We start from the raw sequence: 16,852 nt of genomic DNA, 5'->3' as shown, positions 1-16,852 counted from the left end.
CCGCCCTTTATTCTCAACTCAAAAGTCATCAAAATTCTCTGCTAATTCAAATTTTAAGCAGCAAACTCCTGCCTTTAACACCAAAAGATTGACTGAGCTCTATTTAGAACACGAAGGTTGGTCCCAGAGTATTCTAGTGAAAATTAAGGCAATTTCTTTAGTAAGGCTTTAGTTTGCACACTTCAACTGCTTGTTACTCAAAGCTGAAACTCCTGCCATTTGTTTTCTAGTAGCAAGATTTCCTTACAAGACAGTTAAGAAAAGAAAGAAATAAAGACATACATTTATAGAGTGTTTTTCACAACCACTGGGCACATTAAAGCACTTTGCAGACACCAAAATACTTTTGAAGTGCAGCCACTCTGTAACTTGGGAAACACAGCAGCCAATTTGCGTGCAGCAAGCCCCTACAAACAGCAATGTAGTAAATACTGGCCAGGAGACCAGAAGGAACTGCTTATCGAACACCAAGTACTGGATGAGCAGAAATTTACTCCAATTTAATATTGGGAAGACCCAAAGCCATTGTTTTCAGTCCATACTCCAAACTACATTCCTTAGTTACCAACTCCATCCCTCTCACCGGCAACAGTCTGAGATTGAGTCAGAGTGTTTGCAACCTTGGTGTCACATTTGATCCCAAAATAAGCTTCTTCTGACCAAAATGTTATGCCATCACTAAGACCGCCTATTTCCGCCTCTGTAACATTGCCTGACTTTGCTCATCTGCTGTTGAGACCCTCATTCATATCTTTCTTACCTCAAACTCAACTATTCCACCCGGAATTCCTGGCTGGTCTCCGACCACAAACTGGAGGTCCTCCAAAACTCTGCTGCCCAGGTCTTAGGGAAACAGATCTGGCATGAGTTATCACCCCTGTTCTTGCTGGCTTCCGATCAAGCAACAGCTTGACTTCAGAATTTTCAATTTGTTTTCAGATTCCTTCTATGGCCTCATCCTTCCCAATCTCTGTAATCACCTCCGGCCCTACAACCCTCTGAGATATCTACGATCCTCTAATTCCAGCTCCTTGTGCATCCCCCACTTTGAATTGCTCCACTATTGGGGGCCATGCGTTCAGCTGCCTAGGATCCAAGTTCTCAAACATCCTCGCTACACCTCGCTTTTCTCCTTTAAGACATGCCTTAAATCCACCTCTTTGACCAATCTATTGCTCATCTGACCCAACATGCCCTTGTGTGGCTCAATGTCATACTTTATTTCATAATGCTCTTGTGAAATGTCTTGGTATGTTTTATTGTGCTAAAGGTGCTATATAAATATAAGTTGTTGTTCTTGATGCCAACAGCATTTTGTTGGTTCAACGATTACGTATTTTGGCAGATAGGTCGAGTTAGGTGCCACCAGTGGATATATGAAAGCTGACCCGATGGCTGCAAATGATGTCACCGAGAGGCAGCGTGAAGACAATAAAGGAGCCCATGGCACATGTGAAGTTTCTGTGCAGAGGCTGGAAGGCAAATCCATTGCAGGAAACATGCTGGCTACACTGGAACAAGTAGAAGGGACCAGGATAAAGCATTGCCAAGGAGGTGGACCACAGAAGAGAGCTGATTGAAGAGCGAAGAAGTCAATTTCATAGAATTTACAGTGCAGAAGGAGGCCATTCGGCCCATCGAGTCTGCACCGGCTCTTGGAAAGAGCACCCCACCCAAGGCCAACACCGCCACCCCATCCCCATAACCCAGTAACCCCACCCAACACCAAGGGCAATTTATCATGGCCAATCCACCTAACCTGCACATCTTTGGACTGTGGGAGGAAACCGGAGCACCCGGAGGAAACCCACGCACACACGGGGAGGATGTGCAGACTCCGCACAGACAGTGACCCAAGCTGGAATCGAACCTGGGACCCTGGAGCTGTGAAGCAATTGTGCTATCCACAATGCTACCGTGCTGCCAGTCAACAGTGATAAAAAACTCAGAACGGTGGAAGAGGAGGAGGAAGGATACCAAGCTGTGATCACAATGATGTTTAAACTTTACAGTTCTGACGTTTGGGCTGGATAAAGATCAGACTGAAGGAATTTGGAGATGGAGTATTAAATAAAATTGTATAGCACATGAGTAGGCTATTCAAGCACAAAGATCTGTTACAGTATTTATGCTGCACACTCATTCCTCTCGTCTTACTTCATCATGTTCTATCATTATTTTATACTATTCCTATCTCACTTGTAATTATTTAGTCTCCCCCTAATGCATCAGTGCTAATCACTTCACCCACTCATTGTGATAGTGAGTTGCACTTTCTCACTGGGTGAAGATGTTTTTCCTGAACATCTTATTGACTATCTTATATTTAGGGCTGCTAATTTTGGATCCCCACTAGTAGGAACATCCTCTCTAAATTCACCCTATTGAACCCAGTAATAATTTAAAATTCTTAAATCAGGTCACTACTTCATTCGGGGCTGGTTTAGCACAGTGGGCTAAACAGCTGGCTTGTAATGCAGAACAATGCCAGCAGCACGGGTTCAATTCCCGTTCCGGCCTCCCCGAACAGGCTCCGAAATGTGGGGACTAGGGAGTTTTCACAGTAACTTCATTGAAACCTACTTGCGACAATAAGCGATTATTATTATCTACCCTTTTCTAGAGAAAGGAACTGTAGCCTATTCAGCCTTTCTTGATAGCTGTACCCTTTCAGTTCTGATAACATTCCTGTAAATCTTTTTTTTTTTTTAAAAACAGTTTCTCCAGTTTTGTTTTCTCCCTTTTGTTACATGAAGACCAGAACCATGTAATGTTGGGAGAGGTGGGTACAAAACTGAGTGACAACTGTACATTGCAATACTTGAAAAAGGGCATATTGGAGGTCGGAGAGTGGTTAGTCATGACAGAGCAATCAATGTTTTGTTGTAATTTTTAGATGATGCAAGTCTTAAAAAGAGACACGGCTGCCTCACAGTGCCAGATACGAGGGTGACCTTGGGTGACTGTGTGGAGTTTGCATGTTCTCCCCCTATCTGTGTGGGTTTCCTCCGAGTGCTCCAGCTTCCTCCCACAGTCCAAAGGTGCAGATTAGATGTAGTTACAGGGATGGGACTAGGTAGGGTGCTCATGGTAGAGTACCGCGGTGCAGGCTCTAAATGGCCTCCTTCTGCACTGTAGGGACTCTATGGAGAGAGAGGTATGGGTGGGGTTAGTGAATATAGGACCAAGAAGGAGTAAGTGTGAGAAAAATAAGAATTATTGCATTAATACTTTTGAAGATCTACAGCTAAAACTAGCTCTTGTATTAATAAAGCTACAAAATACCGGATATCCTACTTTCTCCCCTCTTCCCAACAACTGAAAGGCACTGCAATCAATTGACAAATCCCTTGTTTTTGAAGTAAATGTTAGTGAGAATTGTACAGTTGGATGCATATAATTAATGCCTTCTAAATCTCATTACTGTGAAATTTAAAACAGTTGAGGGCCTGCTGAAGCATTTCGTTGATGCATCAAGTTGAAAAGGAAGAAAATGTGAGAGTTGATCCTAAGCTCAGTTTCAAGGCAAGAGTGAGTTGGAGTGAAGATGACCACCTCAAATTGGCATGGGTTTGACTGGTTATCCTCTTGCCTTTTCACCAATGGTGCTGGAAATGTGAAGACTTGGAGCAAATTAAAACACATTCAAGAATGTTAAAATAGATTTTTACTTTTAAAAATACAGATAAAATCTCAATCATTAAAAAAGTATTAATTTGATGAATGCTCACCTTCACCCTCTAGTAATTCCAAAAGGAAGGCATTAGAGTAAAGAGAGAGATAGTGAACAAAGTAAGTACAGATTTTTCTTGCTTTTATAAAGACTTCACATTTGCTGTGGAATAGTATGAAGTACAATTTAATCCTTTCCCTGTCTGGACAAGAAATGAGAGGGATTTAAGGGTGAATGTTAACAATAAGAAACTTCGTTCCTCTGACATCAGTATTGTTTCTTGACTAGATTAATAGCACTTAATTGCCTGGAAATTTAAGCAGAATTATTAATAGTTACAAATAAAATCAAGAAAAATATTGTGATATGCTGAATGGCTTAAAGACTTTATTTTAATTAAATATGAAGACAAATCAAACACTAGAAACAGCCATTATGCAAAGAGACCTCATCAACATCAAAATTGTCAAAATGATGGACCAGAAATCTCCTTGTGAACCTTAACTTCCCCCAAATAAGGGGTCACTATAGTAACTATTAGACCAGATTGCTTTTAATTCCAATCAACACCGTGCCGTCAGTGAAAACAGTCATTTTCTTGTTCTGTGTTGTACGATATTTGGTCAGTACTTATTAGAGATGGAAAAAGGTTAAAAAGGACACGTTCTTAACAGAAAACAGATAGTGTTGATCAGGTGGAGATGTGTCATGACATGCAGAAATTTCAAATTACTATTAAACTTACTTCATAAGCATATTTAATCTCTTGCAAAAGTCCACCACCAAGTGTCCCAGAAATGTGCAAGAATTGCTTTAAATTTCTGCAATTGTTACCCATCACCCACATTACATCGAATTTTACTAACAGTGGCCTAGAAAAGGGGATGGCTAATCGGCAGGGGTGGGGAGGTGGGAAGCCCCCTGATCCGGCTGATAACTTGGAATGTGAGAGGCCTGAACGGGTCAGTCAAGAGTACGTGTGTTCGCGTACCTGAAGGGATTGAAGGCAGATGTGGTTATGCTCCAGGAGATGCATTTGAGGGTGGCAGATCAGGTTAGGCTGAGAAAGGGATGGGTAGGGCAGGTTTTCCACTCGGGGTTGGACGTAAAGAATCGAGAGGTGGCGATTTTGGTGGGGAAGCGGGTGTCGTTTGAGGCGCTGAACAATGGAGGTAGGTACATGATGGTGAGTGGTAAGCTGCAGGGGGTGCGGGTGGTATTAGTGAATGTATATGCCCCGAATTGGGACGATGCCGGATTTATGCGGCGCATGTTGGGCCGGATTCCGGACCTGGAGGCAGGGAGCTTGATAATGGGGGTGGGGGGACTTCAACACTGTACTGGATCCAGCATTGGACCATTTCAGGTCCAGGATGGGTAAGAGGTCGGCGGCGGCCAAGGTGCTGAGGGGGTTTATGGACCAGATGGGAGGAGTGGACCCATGGAGGTTTGTCAGGCCGGGGGCCAGGGAATTTTCTTTTTTTCCCCACGTCCATAAAGCCTACTCCCGGATAGACTTCTTCGTTATGAGCAGGGCATTAATCCCAAGGGTGGAGGGCACGGAGTATTCGGCCATAGCCATCTCAGACCATGCCCCGCATTGGGTGGAGCTGGAGCTCGGGGAGGAGAGGGACCAGCGCCCGCTGTGGCGCCTGGATGTGGGCTTGCTGGCGGATGAGGAGGTGAGCGGGCAGATCCGGGGGTGCATTGAAAGCTATCTAGAGGTGAACGATAATGGGGAGGTGCAGGTGGGGGTGGTATGGGATGCGCTGAAGGCGGTGATTAGGGGAGAGCTAATCTCCACTAGGGCCCACAAGGAGAAGGAGAGGAGAGAGAGGGAGAGATTGGTGGGGGAGATTTTAAGGGTGGATAGGAGGTATGCAGAGGTCCCCGAGGAGGGATTACTCAAGGAGCGACGAAGCCTCCAGGCCGAGTTCGACCTGTTGACCACTAAGAAGGCAGAGGTGCAGTGGAGGACAGCGCAAGGGGCGGTGTACGCGTACAGGGAGAAGGCTAGCCGGATGCTGGCACACCAGCTTCGGAAGCGGGAGGCAGCGAGGGAGATTGGGGGAGTTAGAGATAAAGGGGGGAACATGGTACGGAGTGCGGTGGGAATAAATGGGGTATTTAGAGACTTTTATGAGGGGCTGTACAGGTCTGAGCCCCCGAAAGAGGAGAGGTGGATGCGTCGATTTTTGGATCGGCTGAGGTTCCCGAGGGTGGAGGAGGAGCAGGTGGCTGGGCTTGGGGCACCGGTAGGGCTGGAGGAGGTGACTAAGGGTCTGGGGAGTATGCAGGCGGGGAAGGCGACGGGGCCAGATGGGTTCCCGGTGGAATTTTACCGGAAGTACATGGACCTGCTGGGCCCTCTATTAGTGAGGACTTTCAATGAGGCGAGGGAAGGGGGGCCATACCCCCGACGATGTCCAGGGTGCTGATCTCGCTGATCTTGAAGCGGGACAAGGACCCATTACAATGTGGGTCGTATAGGCCAATCTCTCTCCTCAACGTGGACGCGAAGCTGTTAGCGAAGGTGTTGGCTACCAGAATTGAGGACTGTGTCCCGGAGTCACGAGGACCAGATGGGTTTTGTGAAGGGAAGGCAGCAGAATGCCAATGTGCGAAGGCTCCTTAACGTAATCACGATGCCTACAGTGGAGGGGGAAGCGGAGATAGTGGCGGCGATGGACGCGGAGAAGGCCTTCGATCGGGTGGAGTGGGGGTTCCTTTGGGAAGTGTTGAGGAGGTTTGGGTTCGGGGAGGGGTTCATTAGTTGGGTTAGGCTACTTTACGAAGCCCCGGTGGCGTGTGTGGCCACGAATCGTAGGGGGTTGGAATACTTTTGGCTGTTCCGGGGGACGAGGCGGGGGTGTCCCCTATCCCCCTTGCTATTTGCATTGGCAATTGAGCCTTTTGTGTGTGTGTGGGGGGGGGGGGGGGGGGGGGGGGGGAACAGAGAGAGACAGAGAGAGAGAGAGAGAGAGGAACAACACCAGGTATCGTTGTATGCCGATGACCTGTTACTGTATGTGGCGGGCCCAGTGCGGGGGATGCCGGAGGTGATGCGGATCCTCAGGGAGTTTGGGGACTTTTCCGGGTATAAGCTCAACGTGGGGAAGAGTGAGCTCTTTGTGGTACACCCAGGGGACCAGGGACGGGGGATAGACGAGCTTCCATTTAAGAGGGCGGAAAGGAGTTTTCGGTACCTTGGGATCCAGGTGGCCAGGAGCTGGGGGGCCCTGCACAAGCTCAACTTGACGAGGCTGGTGGAGCAGATGGAGGAGGAGTTTAAAAGGTGGGATATGCTGCCACTCTCCCTGGCGGGTAGGGTGCAGTCGGTGAAAATGACGGTGCTCCCGAGGTTCCTTTTTGTATTCCAGTGCCTCCCCATCCTGATCCTTAAGGCCTTTTTTAAGCGGGTCAGCAGGAGCATTATGGGATTTGTGTGGGCGAAAAAGACCCCGAGGGTGAGAAGGGTGTTTCTAGAGCGGAGTAGGGACAGAGGAGGGTTAGCGCTACCTAATCTGTGTGGGTATTACTGGGCTGCCAATGTGGCGATGATACGCAAGTTGGTAATGGAGGGGGCGGTGGCGGCGTGGAAGAGGCTGGAGATGGCGTCCTGTGTGGGCATGAGTCTGGTGGTGGCGGTGACTTTGAAAATTTGGGGGCAGTGGAGACGCCACAGGGGTGAAGTAGAGGCTTCGGTTTGGTCCCCGATCCGGGAGAACCATCGGTTCGCCCCGGGGAGAATGGATGGAGGGTTCCTGAGCTGGCAGCTGGCACAGGGCAGGAATTAGAAGGATGGGGGACCTGTGTTAGATGGGACGTTTGGGAGCCTTGGGGCGCTGGAGGAAAAATTTGGGCTTCCCCCCGGAAATGCCTTCAGGTGCAAGCAGGTAAGGGCGTTTGTAAGACGGCAGGTGAGGGAGTTCCCGTTGCTTCCAGCACTCAGGATCCAGGATAGGGTGCTCTCGGGGGTGTGGGTTGGAGAAGGCAGGGTCTCAGCGATCTACCAGGAGATGCAGGAGGAGGAGGAGACCTCGGTGGAGAAGCTAAAGGGAGGGGGAGCTTGGGGAGGAGATAGACGAGGGTGCGCGGGCGGACGCCCTGGGTAGGGTTAATTCTTCCTCCTCTTGCGCCAGGCTTAGCCTGATACAATTTAAGGTTCTTCACAGAGCGCATATGACAGAGGCGAGGCTGAGCAGGTTCTTTGGGGTGGAAGACAGGTGTGTGAGGTGCTCAGGGAGCCCAGCAAATCACACCCACATGTTCTGGGCGTGCCGGTGCTGGATGGGTTCTGGATAGTATTGCGAGGACAGTGTCGAAGGTGGTGAACACCCGGGTTAAGCCGAGTTGGGGGCTCGCACTATTTGGGGTATCGGATGAGCCGGGAATGCAGGAGGCGAAAGAGGCCGGTATTCTGGCCTTTTGGTCCCTGGTAGCCCGGCAGAGGATTCTGCTACAGTGGAAAGATGCAAGGCCCCCAAGCGTGGAAGCCTGGATCAGCGACATAGCAGGATTCATTAAATTGGAGAGGATAACATTTGCCTTGAGAGGGTCTGTGCAAGGGTTCTTTAAGCGGTGGCAACCGTTCTAGACCTTCTGGCGGAGCGTTAGGAGGTGGTCAGCAGCAGCAGCAACCCAGAGGGCGGGGGGGGGGGGGGGGGGGGGGGGGGGGTGTACTTTGTGTTTTCTACTGTGTTTATTATTGCTTAATGGGGGGTTTATATATTGGGGGAAATCGTGATGTAGTTGTAAGATGCTTATTTATGTGTTCTTTGTTTTTCTTTTTTCTGTAAGGGGGGGGTGGGGAGTTTGTTGAAAATATGTAAAAATTTGAATAAAAATATTTTTTAAAGAAGAAAGAATTTTACAGAACAGATACAGGTCATTCGATCCACTGGTCTATGATGGTGCATATGCTGTGCATACGTTTCCTCCTACCTTCCTTTAGGGTTGGTTTAGCTCAGTGGGCTAGACAGCTGGTTTGTGATGCAGAACAAGGCCAGCAGCGCGGGTTCAATTCCCGTACCAGCTTACCCGAACAGTTGCCCGAATGTGGCGACCAGGGGTTTTTCACAGCAATTTTTTCCTTGTGACACTAAAAGGTTATTATTATCTAATCCTAACATCATATTTGCCTATTATCCTCACATGCCCATCTAGCACTCAACTTACAAGAAGCTCACTGGCTTTTTGTCAGTCAGATCGAGGCCATCTGTTCAGCCTTTGCTACTTCCTGCTTTTTCTCAGGTCCACCGAGCCAAACTTCATCTCAGGCCCCCTCTGCCTAACCATAAATAGGCTTCTTTCTGCAATTTCTCTCCTACTTTCCTTTATGCTATCTGAGCTCATCTTGTCCATGAAGCAGCATTATAGCACAGTGGTTCGCACTGCTACCTCACAGCTTCAGGGTCCCAGGTTCAATTCCAGCCTTGGATGTCTATTTGTGTGGAGTTTACACTTTCTCCCCATGTCTGTGTTTTGGACATTAAGGGACAAATTTAGCATGGTCAATCCACCTAACATGTACATTTTTGGACTGTGGGAGGAAATCGGAGCACCAGGAGGAAACCGAGGCAGACACAGGGAAAATGTATAAACTCCACACAGCCAGTTACCCAAGGCTGGAATTCAACCCGAGTCCCCGGCGCTGTGAGGCAGCGATACTAACTACTGTGCCACCGTGCTGCCCCGAGGTGCAGGTTAGGTAGATTGGCCGTGCTAAATTGCCCCTTAGATCCCAAAAGGTTAAGTGGGGTTACGGGGATAGGGTGGAGGCATGAGCTTAAGTAGGGTGCTCTTTCCAAGGGCAGTGCAGACCCGATGGGCCGAACCTCCTTCTTCACTGTAGGGATTCTGTAATATATGAGACCCACTTCCTGCTTCCCCAACCCTATTCCCACCAAATTACTGACCAACCAACGCCTTTCCTGGAGCCATGTAACCTTGTTTTAATTTTTAACAGTTTCCTCTCCTCGGGTACTGTCCCCGTCCTCTTCAAATTCATCACAATCACCCCCCCTCGTCATAAACCCCACCACTGATGGCCACAGCTTGATCCGGAGATCAACCTCCAACAACATTAAGTGCTTTTCACCGAGATCACCTCCCTCCATCGTGATGAACTCACCCATTTCTGCCACGGCCTCAGTTCATCAGCTGCAGAAACCTCCCTGTGTGCCTTGGTCACCTCTAGATTGGGCTATTCCAATACTCTCCCGGCCAGCCTCCACATACTTGAATTCATCCAAAACTCTGCTGCCCATATTCTAACTCATAACCTGTCCCATGCACCCTTCGCCCCTGAACTCACTGACCTGGCTACCTATTGGGTGACACTACTAGTTTAAAATTCTCCTCTTTGTTTTCAAATTTCTACACCCCCCCCCCCTTTCTCTGTAACTCCTCCAGTCCTATAACCCACTAAGATCTATGGTCTCCTCCAATTCCGGCCTCTTGCAAAGCCCCCATTTTAATCACTCCACCATTGACAGCAGCACCTTCACAGCTGGGATTCTGTAAATCCCTCCGTAAATCTTTCCCCAACCCTACCTCTCTCTCTCCTCCTTCAAGATAATCTTTAAAACCTATCACTTTGACTAAGCTTTTGTTCAACTGTCCTAATGTAGCTTTGTGCCACATTTGGTTTTATAAGTGGGATATTTTACTGCACTAAGGCACTAATACTCCCTGCAAGTCAAACCTGGAAGATGCTGTGCAGGCCACTCACAGATTGTTACCTTTCAGGTACCGCACATATGCAGCCACAGAGGAAAATGTAAAGATACCATGCATTAAAGTAAGCAGGCTGTGTAAAGCAATAAAAATTTAGAGAGGGCCTTAAAAAAATAACATTTAAACATAAGTTTTTTTTAAAATGCTGGTGACCTCAACCACTCTGTGTGGTCATGAGGTCCACATTCCCGCCACTCATCTCATGTCTCCGGATATTTATCGCTATACTGCAGTCCTCCAGATGTCTGATGGTCTTTGAGATGATTAACGGATAAATAGAAAGAAACTACTCTCTCTAGCAGGGGAGTCCAGAATAAGGAAGCATAAGCTCCACACTAGAGCGTGGTTGTTCAGGGGTGATGTCAAGAAGTACTTTTTCAGGATAGTAAAAATCTGGAACTCTCTCCCCGCAAAAGCCAATGCTATTAGGCTAATTGAAACATTTGGAAAAGGAGATGGATAGATTTCTGTTAGGTGTGAGTATCAAGAAACATGGAGCCGAAGCTTAAAATGCAGTTAATTATACAGATCAGCCAGGATCCAATAAATTGGCAGCATGGGCTTTTCCCCTCCTGTTTCTAGATACACAATCTAGCCTGTCATATTCAAAACTGCCAGTTAATTTAAAAAAAGGAGAATTAAGGAAATCAGAATTGACTTGAAAGAAATTAAGTCCAAGAGAGCATGTAAGCAAGTTTGATAATTGAAGTGTTAGAAATACTAAGACACGCGGGGAAATATTGAAACAAACGGGATTTCACCTTTACTTCCAGTTTTCTCCTGACACTCGCCAGCGGACCATTCTACAGACACACACAGTCTTCCAGTACTGTGCTCGGGTGGAACTCAAATCTGATGCAACACACAACCAACTTTCCTCCATCATCCCTGAGTCGTGAACTGAAGCAGGAATCATCCCAGGCATTTACCCTGAAGTACTTTGTCAGGGGGCTAAAACCTCACACTCTAAACATTTTCTAAAATATATCTAAATATCCCCGTGGTTAATTTCTAAAATTTTAAAAACTGGGCAAAGACCCTTTTAAAATGGCTGAAGTTATTTCTATCTGTGACCCTTGAACAATAAGAGCTAAACCGCCACCTCGTTATCTCTGAAGAGACCCCAATGACCCCCCGTGGGCTTCAGACACTAAATTCAATGATCATCTACATTTCATAAGCCATCCCTGGCAACCAAAGTCGATTTGTCCACTAGGACAAAATACCCTGCAACCTCATTTTAAGATTTAATGGGTGGAATATTAACAATCACAAAGACATAGGGATGCACACCCTTTGACAAAGCCAAAGCTGAGAGGTGGGAGTCATGCAACATGAACCCCCAGTTGCTGAAATCAGTAGTATTGCCCTGTGGAAATAAAAAACCTCAGTCTCCCATTTTCTTTTTAATTTTAGAGTACCCAATTATTTGTGTTCTAATTAAGGGGCAATTTAGTGTGGCCATTCACCTAACCTGCACATCTTTGGGTTGTGGGGTGTGGATGGCACAGTAGCACAGTGGTTAACACTGTTGCTTCACAGTTCCAGGGTCCCAGGTTCGATTCCCGGCTTGGCTCACTGTCTGTGTGGAGTCTGCACATTCTCCGTGTGTTTGCGTGGATTAAATTCGGGTGTTCCGGTTTTCTCCCACAAGTCCCAAAAGACGTGCTGTTAGGTAATTTGGACATTCTGAATTCTCCTTGTGTGTACCCGAACAGGCGCTGGAATGTGGCGACGAGGGATTTTTCACAGTAACTTCATTGCAGTGTTAATGTAAGCCTACTTGTGACAGTAATGATTATTATTATTACCATTATTAAAACCCACAGAGACACATTGAGGATGTGCAATCTCCACACAGACAGTGACCCGGGGCACTTTTCCATCTACTTAGCAGCATACAGGAAAGAGGTTTTGCCAGGTTGATTACCTGGGCCTATCTATGCTGATTCTACTAGACCTTTTGTACCATTACCTACAAGACTGATTTATCTCTGTATGCCTATCTTATCGTAGAGGTCAACTTTATTCGAAAAGTAAATTATCCAGCAGCAGTTCAGCCTGCCAATCTCTGTGAAGGCATAACATCACTGGACTTTGATTCTGGACTCTAGACTCACATGAAACAATAGTTCTTTTCTCTGTGGTCTTAGCCCTGTAAATCTTTTTTCCCCTCTTTTACAGTACGAGTGCACATGGGGGTTACGTAGTGCTCTCCTGCTGCATTTTTAAAAATAAACTTAGAGTACCCAATTATTTTTTTCCAATTAGGGGCCAATTAAGTGTGGCCAATCCACCTACCCTGCACATCTTTGGGTTGTGTGGGTGAAACCCACACAGACACAGGGAGAATATGCAAACTCCACATGGACAGTGATCCGAGGCCGGGATCGAACCTGGTCCCTCTGAGGCAGCAGTGCTAAACACTGCGCCACCATGCCGCCCCTTCCTACTGCATTTCGAGTGTGTACAAATATACTAACACTCGGAGTTCATCCTATCTAGAGTCTGCAGGGGGATATTAATGAAAAATTGGTTCACATCAAAACTTTAAAAAAATAAATTTACTAGAGTACCCAATTAATGTTTTCCAGTTAAGGGGCAGTTTGCAATTTAGCGTGGCCAATCCACCTACCCTGCACATCTTTGGGTTGTGGGGGTAAAACCCACGCAAACACGGGGAGAATGTGCAAACTCCACACGGACAGTGACCCAGAGCCGGGATCGAACCTGGGACCTCGGCGCCGTGAGGCAGCAGTGCTAACCCACTGCGCCACCGTGCTGCCCTGGATCAATCAAAACTGAGGGGTTGGGAAATACGCCACCGCTTATAAAGTAGGAAGCAAATCAAAACACCTTTCTGTTTACGGGTGGGTAGTGAAAGAAATCAGGGCTGTTTAAAATAACCCTCCTCCTGTCTGTAACAACTTCTAATGTTTGAAAATACTTTTTTGACCAATACCAACCCTGCACTGCTGCTCATACTCCATTATAAGCTCAGAGAACCTTTGCTCTTGGCCAAAGATCTCCAGACTCGGATGATCCAGTGTTCCAAACTGAACATGTGGAGAGAAAAAGAGAGAAGCAAAAATTAGATAAAATATAACGGCTTGCTGTTTAGTTCTCTGGCACTATGGGTTGGGAGGGGGGGTGCAGGTTGATGGGCAAGGGTCAGTATATATCATACCTGATGAAGCTGAAATCTTAGCCAGTATTCTGTCATTTTCAGAAACTCACTGACCTGTGTTCATTTTGAACGGTTAACCAGTTTATTTTTCTCTAAACAAATTCTGTTTCCCCACAAGAAGTATAGCCTTGTTATGGGGAATGATACCATGGACATAGGGTTGCCAAATGTTTTTTTCCAGGATGCAAGGAAGATAAACAATGTTCTACTTCCCAGCATTTGAATTTTGCAGCAGGGCAAACTGGCATTTATTGCCTATCCCTTTTGGCCCTGAAGGAGTTAGTGAGCCTTCATCTGCCATTCATATGGGGAAGATGCTCCAGCAATGCTGTTAGATGGGAAGTTCCAGGATTTTGACCCAGCGACGATGGGGAAATGTCAAAAAGAATTGTCCAGTTCTGGATGGCATGAATCGCGGGAAGGAACCTAATCAAAAAAATGATGGAAGATGTAATTGACAATGTTAACGGGGTGGCACTTAACTCAGAAAAATCCTGGGCTCCTGACCTCAGTACAGCCTTGGCCCAAACACAAACAAAAAGTTGAATTTCAAAGGCGAGGTGAGAGTGGCTACCTTACGATCAAGACAGGAATTGGCTGTGTGTGGTAGCAAGGAATCCTAGCAAAACTGAAGCCAATGGGAATCAAGAGAAAAAGTCTCCACTCTTTGAAGTCATCCCCAGCACAAAGTAAAATGACTAATTGTTGGAGGTCAATCATTCTCAGGGCATCACTGCAGAAGCTCCCCAGGGTAGTATCCTAGGCCCTTCCATCTTCAGCTGCTTCATCAATAATCTTCCCTTCAACTTGACAGCTTAATTTGAAAGTTTGTTGATGATTGTACAGTGTACAGCATCATTCATGAGTCCTCAGGTACGGAAACAGTGCCCACATGCAATAAAACGTGGATAACATTCAATCTTGGGTTAAGAAGTGGCAAGTAACATTCAAGCCACATGTGTCATGTAATGTCAATGCCCATCTCCAACAAGAGAGAATCTAACCATCTCCTCATGACATTCAATGGCATTACCAACCCAAATCCGCCACCATCAATATCCTGGAGATTGCCATTAACTAGAAACATAACTGTACAAGGGCAGATCAGAGGCTAGGAATTTTGTGGCGGGTAATCCACCTTGTGACTCCCCAAAGTCTGTCCACCATCGGTGAGACATAAGTCTGAATTATGAGAGAATATTCTCCACATATCTGAATGACTACAGCTCCAAAAACACTCAAGAAGCTCAACAAAGCAGTCTTCTGGATCAGCAGGCATTCCACCACCTTAAAAAGTCATTCCCTCCACCACCATTGCACAGTGGCCGCAGTATATACCATTTATAAAATGTACTGGAGGAACTCGTCAAGGCACCTTCAACAGCACCTTCGAAACCTAGAGCCTCTACCATCTAGCAGAATGCAAGTCACACACCATCCTGACTAGGAACTATATCGTCATTTATTCACTGTGGCTGGGTCGAATCCATGCAACTCCCTCCCAAACAGCAGTGTGGGTGTGCCTATACCATACTTAGTGCAGCAGTTCAAGAAGGTGGGTGAGAAAGATTTGCGCAAGGGCAATAAATGTTGGCCTTGCCAGTGATGCTCGCATCCCAAAAACAATCTTTTTTAAAAACTCAGTTCCCTACCCCTGTGCACAAAATTACCACAGAATTTAGCACTTGACTGATTATATTGGCTCTGATTTTGCAACCAGCAGCTAAGTGGTAGTGTTTACCACTTGCCACAAAAAAAACTGCTCATAAAAATCTAACTAGCTCTGTGCTTTGGTTTTTCCCAATCCTGGCATCATCTTGATTCTGGCGCCAATTCAAGGGGATCTTCAAGTAACCAGCAGGATAAGCAGCCAATCATATTGAAGTATTCTCACAGACACCAAACTAGCAAGTGAAAGGCATATTTATCCTGCAATTGTAATTGCATTTTAAATGGAGTGAAGTAAATGATTGGGAAGAATACGTGAGGTTAAGGCAGAATCTGAAAAATTATAAGCAACTTCAAAATATCCATTTTAAAAGTTTGACCTTTTTGGTCATAATGGAGAAATGTGCCATTCCATAAGTATAAAATTAGTTTTACCCAGTGAGGCATTTCAGCTGTAAACATTAACTCAGTATACTATTAAAAATTCAAATATATCCAATTGCAGGATAAATATGCCTTTTACTTGCTAGTTTGGTGTCTGTGAGAATACTTCAATATGATTGGCTGCTGATCCTGCTGGTTACTTGAATTGGAACCAGATTAAAGATGATGCCAGGATTGGGAAAAACCATAAAGTGCAGCTTTGAGAGGTTTTGTTCAACGAGACTAATAGTGTCAAAGAGCAAGTTCTCATTATTTCAGTGATTTCTAACTGATTGCAAACCGGGATAACACCAACAGTGCATACTATTGGGAAGTATCGGCAGTGACTTTTGGATTTATGCATTTATCAGCATGTGTGCTGCCTCCAGAAGTTGGTGTGGGTTTTACAGGAGTAATGATGATAATGATGGTTTCATCACTATTATTATGTAAAATCTAGGCCATTCATTCAACCCCTCTCTATTTGACCATCCATATCTCTTTCCCATCCCATACTTCTGCCCCCTTTACTATGCATTTAACCCAATCCTCTGCTCTCCCTTATCCGACTCTTCTCCCACTGCTCTCCATTGGCCTCCTGCTTTCCTTTTGTCCACCTCTTCCCATAACTCCCGTCTAGTTGAAGACCCTGCCTTCTAACCCTGCTTGACCTGAAAGGTGTCTTTGATCTTGAAGGAGCGCTACCCACTGTGCAAAGGCCCATGTGATGCAGAGCATAGGACCAATATCACTGCAAACCACTCCGTATTTTTCAAAAACCTAGTTTTCCAATTGCATTCTGTCCAATATTTAGCAGAAACCGCCAATCAACAACAGAAAATCACCCAAAAACAACAGTCAAATGTATTCCAAGCATATCGCTGTGAAACTTGCTTTTTCTTTCAGTGTGTAGTCAAGGTCCTTCTGTAATCTGGAAACCAGTTTCTCAGATTCAGTCAATTTTTCCACTGTTTCCACAAGTTCTTTCTGCAATCGCCTGTTCGCCTGTTGAAAAGAAAAGAATTACCATCAAGGAACTATTAATTAGCGATAGATTAGGTGTCAGCCATGATAACACTCTCCCTTCCAAGGCCAGAAAGCTGTGGGTTCATCCCACTTCAAACATTTGAGCACAAGATTGAGGCTGACACTTGCAGTACTGA

At 46.0% G+C, this 16,852-nt stretch overlaps 1 protein-coding gene across 8 annotated transcripts in view; it reads right to left on the bottom strand.

Annotated features, from left to right (window-relative positions):
- The window catches only part of ninl (ninein-like), a 182,212-nt gene that overhangs the window by 59,946 nt on the left and 105,414 nt on the right, over nucleotides 1-16,852 (bottom strand). For all 8 annotated transcript variants that reach the window (XM_072504496.1, XM_072504499.1, XM_072504465.1 and 5 more), the window contains 2 exons: nucleotides 16,584-16,694; nucleotides 13,378-13,467 (listed from right to left, as the gene is read on the bottom strand). In XM_072504496.1, coding sequence (XP_072360597.1) covers nucleotides 13,378-13,467; nucleotides 16,584-16,694 — 201 coding nt within the window. The remainder of the gene's footprint in view (nucleotides 1-13,377; nucleotides 13,468-16,583; nucleotides 16,695-16,852) is intronic.

Source organism: Scyliorhinus torazame, chromosome 1 (genome assembly GCF_047496885.1).
Source record: "Scyliorhinus torazame isolate Kashiwa2021f chromosome 1, sScyTor2.1, whole genome shotgun sequence".
NCBI classification, from domain to species: domain Eukaryota; kingdom Metazoa; phylum Chordata; class Chondrichthyes; order Carcharhiniformes; family Scyliorhinidae; genus Scyliorhinus; species Scyliorhinus torazame.
Note: the sequence above shows the minus strand (reverse complement) of the source record. Positions and strands in the feature narration are given on the sequence as shown.